General features: G+C 55.0%; 1 protein-coding gene across 1 annotated transcript in view; it reads right to left on the bottom strand.

Moving 5' to 3' along the window:
- The window catches only part of Pde4a (phosphodiesterase 4A), a 20,876-nt gene that overhangs the window by 5,466 nt on the left and 9,916 nt on the right, over positions 1-5,494 (bottom strand). The window contains exons 7-11 of the mRNA XM_033759594.1: positions 3,885-3,978; positions 1,187-1,413; positions 547-645; positions 299-463; positions 69-188 (exon numbers count right to left, since the gene is read on the bottom strand). Coding sequence (XP_033615485.1) covers positions 69-188; positions 299-463; positions 547-645; positions 1,187-1,413; positions 3,885-3,978 — 705 coding nt within the window. The remainder of the gene's footprint in view (positions 1-68; positions 189-298; positions 464-546; positions 646-1,186; positions 1,414-3,884; positions 3,979-5,494) is intronic.

Genomic DNA, 5,494 nt, shown 5'->3' with positions numbered 1-5,494 from the left:
CCATTGGTCAAACTCTGCAGGGAGCCCAGCAAGCTCCGCCTCCGCCCGACCCCTGCCGCCACCCCCACCCCGGAAGAGGACGGCTCACTTGTGTTGATGAGGAACTGGTTCGAGACCCCAGGGTGGTCCACATCGTGGATGGCAGCTGCGAAGAGGGCCGCGAGAATCTCTAGGTCTGTGAACACCGCCTGGGGGCCGAGAGGTGGGGACGGCAGAGGCAGTGTTAGAAGGAAGGGGAGCGACAGGTAAGAGGCATGGAGTCGGAGAGACGGGACACGGGAGAGGGGCAGGCGCTCACGTCCAGGGCCGGCGTGGCCAGCAGCACGTGCGTGGACTGCAGCACGTCGGCGGCGTGCAGGCTGTTGTGGTAGGCCACGTCGGCGTGGTAGTGGTCTTCCAGCGTCAGCATGTACGTCACCATCGCGTCCACAGGGATGCGGAATTTCTTCAACAGGTCCCGTTCCTGGGGGCCACAAGGGCGGAGCGGTGACCCTGCTGCCCCCCAGTGTCCCACCCTGCGACCCTCACAGTCCTGCTGCCCCTCACCTGAAAAATCGTGTACATGATACAGCTCAGCGAGCGGCCCCCGGCATAATCGGACACGCAAAAGATGTTCAGGCCCCACTTGCTTAAATTCTTCAGTTCCTGGTGGAGATGGAGGTCAGAGGTCAGAGGTCAGGATCCTTTTGCACTGAACCCAGGTCTTACACGAAGAGCTACCTTCCCCAACGCTTTTTTCATTTTCTTATGCGGAGGCAGGATCTCGCTGTTCGTTACCCAGGCTGGACTTGAACTTGTGATCCTCCCGTCCTCAGCCTTGAGCTACTCTCTTTTGAGCACTTATTTTCCACTAAGCACTTGATCTCATTTGGCAGGTGAAGGACCTAAGGCCCGGAGAAGGAACGTGGCTGCTCTGAGATCCTGAGGTAGCTCACAAGTGGCAAGCTGGGAGGCAGCCCAGCTCAGGCTCTAAGGTAAACTGCTCAAGAACCCTCCAACCTGGATGGGCATGGGAGGCACTGACTCATCTTCCACATCACCCCAGAATCCAGAACAGAGGGAGAACACAGTAGATGCTCAATAAATCCAGGGTGACAGGCACCCTCTGGTGGTGCGCCGGAGGGTTAGATAAACATTAGTGCGGAGGGGTCACTTGGAGCCCTGCCCCTGGCGAAGGCCCACTCACTTGGGCCAGGAGGTCCTCCTGATCCGTCTTCACCCCGAAGCGGGGGATGCTGGCGTTGTTCAGGCTGCTGCTGCTGTGTGACAGCCTCTTCACCCCCGTGATCTGTGACATGGGATGCAGGTGCGGCACGGGGGGTGGGAGCTGCTGGGAAGGTCTCTGTCGCGGTGCTTCCTGCGGCTCTCGGTCTTTCATCGTGGGTGACGGGATCTCCACTTCATTCTGTTTGTCTGCAGAAGTTGAGGGGGCAGAACTGAGCACCCCTCCCGGGAGGCTCTTCAGTCCCTGGGCTTCTCACCACGCCCTGGGACGACTCACCCAAAAGGGTGGCACTCGGATGAGTGTTCTGGGGCTGGCAGCCAGAGGGGGCACAGGAGTTCTTGTGGGAGGTGGTGGGTGGAGGCAGGGGGCTTGGTACTGGCCCCATGAGGCTGTGCGTTGGCCCCTGCGCCACCCCCTCGTTTGATGGTACAGTGGTGTGGGAAGTTAGGGACCGCGATGCAGACACCAGGGAGGGCTGATGCCTGCCCTGGATACTTAGGGACCCTTCATGGCTGGGGAAGGCAACACCACGGTGTCCGAGAGGGCTGGTGGGAGAGGGCATTGCTGGCATCGGGGAAGGAACGGGGTTCTCTGGCTCCATAGCACCCCCTGTGCACCAGCTTGACTGGGGCCCAGCTCCACAAGACTTACTTCTCCATCTCCGTCTCCCGGAGCTTTCAAACCTGGTCAGGGCCACCCATTATGACTGGGAACCACCAGTCAATGACAGAGCCTGGTTAGGGGGTTATTTGCATACTAAGCTGCCACTGGCTGAATCCTCAGAACTCTGAGACACACCTCACCCTCATTGGCAGGAGTGTTTGAAACTCTAGGTCCTTTTATTTGAGTTTGCAGGGGTGTATGCATTGCGGGAGGGGGGGCTCTGGGGTTTGGTGATAAATCGTGAGGGTGAAATTCTCCTGTCTCTGGGGGTATCCCCACAAGTTTAAGGATGTAGATGAATTTGGGGGTACTCTACTGCATTTAGGGATCCATGATGTTAGGAGATTCTCCTACACTTGGGGAATTTTTTTTAAGCAAAAGATGTAACAGTACATTTTAGATATACAAAATGATAACATTTATCTTAGGGGAATTTGTACCTATACGTGATATATCTGGCTTCTTTTTTCCCTATTCCCCTTCGATCCTTTTGATTCCTTCTCCCCTCCTTATTTGCAAAAGCACTGTTTCCTTTTTGTTTTTTATTCTCTCTCTCTCTTTTTTTTTTTTTTTTTGTAGGGGGAAATCGCTTACAGGTTCTTTTCTTTTCTTTTTGAGACGGGGTCTTGCTATGTAGTTCAGGCTGGCTTTGAACTCACTATGTGGCCTAGGCTGGCCTTGAACTCACAGTAATCCTCCTGACTCAGCCTTCCGGGTGCTGGGATGACAGGCGTATGCCACCACCCCCAGCAGAGGCTTTTTTAAAGTGTAGGAATTCTATTTGAATTTGGGGGTCTGTTGGGATCTGGAGTTTAAGAGTTCCATTGGGGTTTTGTGGAGTTAAGAGGGGGTTTTCAGCTTAGAAATATATTTGCTTGATTTAATTTTATGTTTTTGTTTGGGGATCAAACTAGCGGCCTTGAACATGCTCACCACCGACTTACACCCCTATTCCCCAAGATGTTCTCTGTTTGCTTTAAAGAAAGCTTTATTTACTACACACATCCTTAGAATGTACTGTAAATGGAGCAGGATCTAAAAAGCCTTTCAAAAACAAAGCAGCTAAAGATAATTAAATGACTAGCATGTTTGGAAATAGAAGTCTTAAAATGTTTTTTTAAAAAACATTCATCAGGGCCGGGAATTTAGCTCAGTGGTTCCTCTGCCTGCCTCACAAGCACAAGGACCCAAGTTCGATCCCCGGTACCAAAAAAAAAATATTCATCTGCTGGGTGTGGTGTGCACTCCTGTAATCCCAGCGCTAGGGAGGCTGAGGCAGGAGGATCTCTGTGATGAGTTCGAGACCAGCCTGGGCTACAAAGTGATTTCCAGGGCAGTCTCAACTACATAGTGAGACCCTGTCTCAAAAACAAAACAAAAGCCGGGCATGGTGGTACATGCCTATAATTCCAGCACTTGGGAAGCTGAGGCAGGAGGATCAATGTGAGTTCGAGACCAGCCTGGGCTACATAGTGAGTTCAGGGTCAGTCTCAACATAGTGAGACCCTGTCTCAAAAAACCAAAACCAAACCAAAACAAAACTCATCTAGTTTGTTCTTGATCTTAAAAAAAAAAAAAAAGCCAGGGATTTAGCTCAGTGGTTCTACCGCCTGCCTCACAAGTGGAAGGTCCCAAGTTCAATCCCCAGTACAGGGGGAAAAAAAAAGTTCACATTTCAAGAAACTTACTCCATTAGTATACAGTGAAATGGTTTTGACACAGCAGGAGCATAGAAGACACAGGAGGCTCAGTAGTACTTCACTGGGCGTCACCAAATTTGTTTTTAGGGTAGTTTAGTAGTGACCACGTTAAGATACCTGTTTGTTTGTTTTTGTTATTGTTTTTGCTTAAGACATTCTTAAAGGTGGGTTCCATAGAAATTGGGGTCCCACGGAGTTCGGGGGCCTCATGAGTATGGTGGCTTTGACCTTTGGGGAGTTGGGGGGTTGGGGGAGCCCCCGCCCAGACGTCCCCCCAACTCCAGTCCTTCACTCACCCAGGAATGTCGTGGAAATGTACTCTGAGACCTGGTTCCCCGACCTGCTCATTTCTGACAGGTGTGTGAGCTCGCGGTTCAGCATCCTTTTGAACTAAGGTGAAGGAGCCAAGAAGGGAGGGATGATGGGGAATCATTGCAGTCATTGTGGGGTGCACGGGTGGGTCACCCCTTCCCAACGAACCCTGCAGGACCTTGGAGGTCCCTCCCATTTCAGTCAGAACCCCCGCCAGACTGCTAGAGAGGAGCGGTCAGCCCTTCCTCTCCTGCCAGCCCCCTGGGTGGGGGTCCCCAGGCTGGATGTGGAGACCAGGATCAGCGAACCCCTGCTTGCTGGAGAAAAGAGGGACTCCCCGCCCATATCTCCCCCCAAGGAGGAGTCAGAGGGGCACCTGTGGAAGGGAGGGGCTCTTGCCTATCAGGGAGCCAATGGGGTGCCAGGAGAATCCCATCGCCATGGTGATGGGAGTCTCCTTAGCAACTGCCCCTCCAACCAGCTGCTGATCTGGAGAAAGGGGGGCAAGCTGGAAGCCCCTTAACCCTTGCCTTCCCGGATTACCCCTGGCCTAGGGCTTGCCAGGCGTGAACTCCAATTCCTAGGCGTCCTGGCCCTCAGCCCCGGCCCAGCTTGGAGGAAGAGTCTGGAGCACCCAAGCTCTAGGAAAGCAGAGGTCTGGCCAGGGTTAGGGGAAGAGTGAGAGGAGGAAACCCCAGTCTGGTCACCCAGGGGAGGGGGACGGGGGTTCCCCTCCTAGCCCCCTCCCCCAAGCCCAGGGACACGGACGGATGCACAGATGAATGGAATATACCCGGAGCTGGCCTTGGGGGCCCCTCCTGGTCCTCCCGTGCCCCTTCACACAGGCCGATGTTGTGACATTGTGCGCGGAGGAAAAAGGGCATCGGCTCCCCGCCCCCAAGCTCTGCCAAAGCCTCCCAAAAGCAGGAGCGGCCTCTGTCTGGAGAGGCAGGAGGCACACTAGGCACGAAAGGTGTCCCCTGTGGGAACAGGGTGGTCTCTTCACCCAGTTCTGCCCAGAGGCCCTGGACACACACACCGCACACATGTCACAACGGCACACGGAGTCCCGGCTGCCCTCCTCCTGTAGCACCACACAGCCCAGACACACAAATCACGGGGACACAAACAACAGAGCAGTCAGTGACATTCAGGGTCACACGCCCCAGAAACATCAGGCTGCTCGGGCTCACAAACGTGGTCCGACACACACAATCACGGTCAGAGCCGTGTGATCGCAGACAGGGCCACGCCATGACCCGGACGGGACACACACCCTCGCAGACAGACATCTCATCTGCACGCTGTCACACAGGGAGAGATCTACCCTCCCCAGGGGGCCACACACCCCCCGGCCACCAGCCTTCCTGGCCCAGCCCCGGGCTACACAGATGGTGCCAAGGCGTATCCTGCCACACACGTGCACGTCTGCACACAGCAGCCCTACCCGGGCGGCAGCCGCCCACCCTCCATCCCTACCTGGTCCCACCAGCCCACCAGCCACGGCTTGGAGCAGGTCTCGCAGAAGAAATCGACCAGGGGCATCTTGGAGCCTTAGCCCCGCTCGGGGCTGCTGCACACTGAAGCTCAGCCC

Source organism: Fukomys damarensis, unplaced genomic scaffold, assembly GCF_012274545.1.
Source record: "Fukomys damarensis isolate Sample0158 unplaced genomic scaffold, DMR_v1.0_HiC HiC_scaffold_37, whole genome shotgun sequence".
Classification (NCBI taxonomy): Eukaryota; Metazoa; Chordata; class Mammalia; order Rodentia; family Bathyergidae; genus Fukomys; species Fukomys damarensis.
Note: the sequence above shows the minus strand (reverse complement) of the source record. Positions and strands in the feature narration are given on the sequence as shown.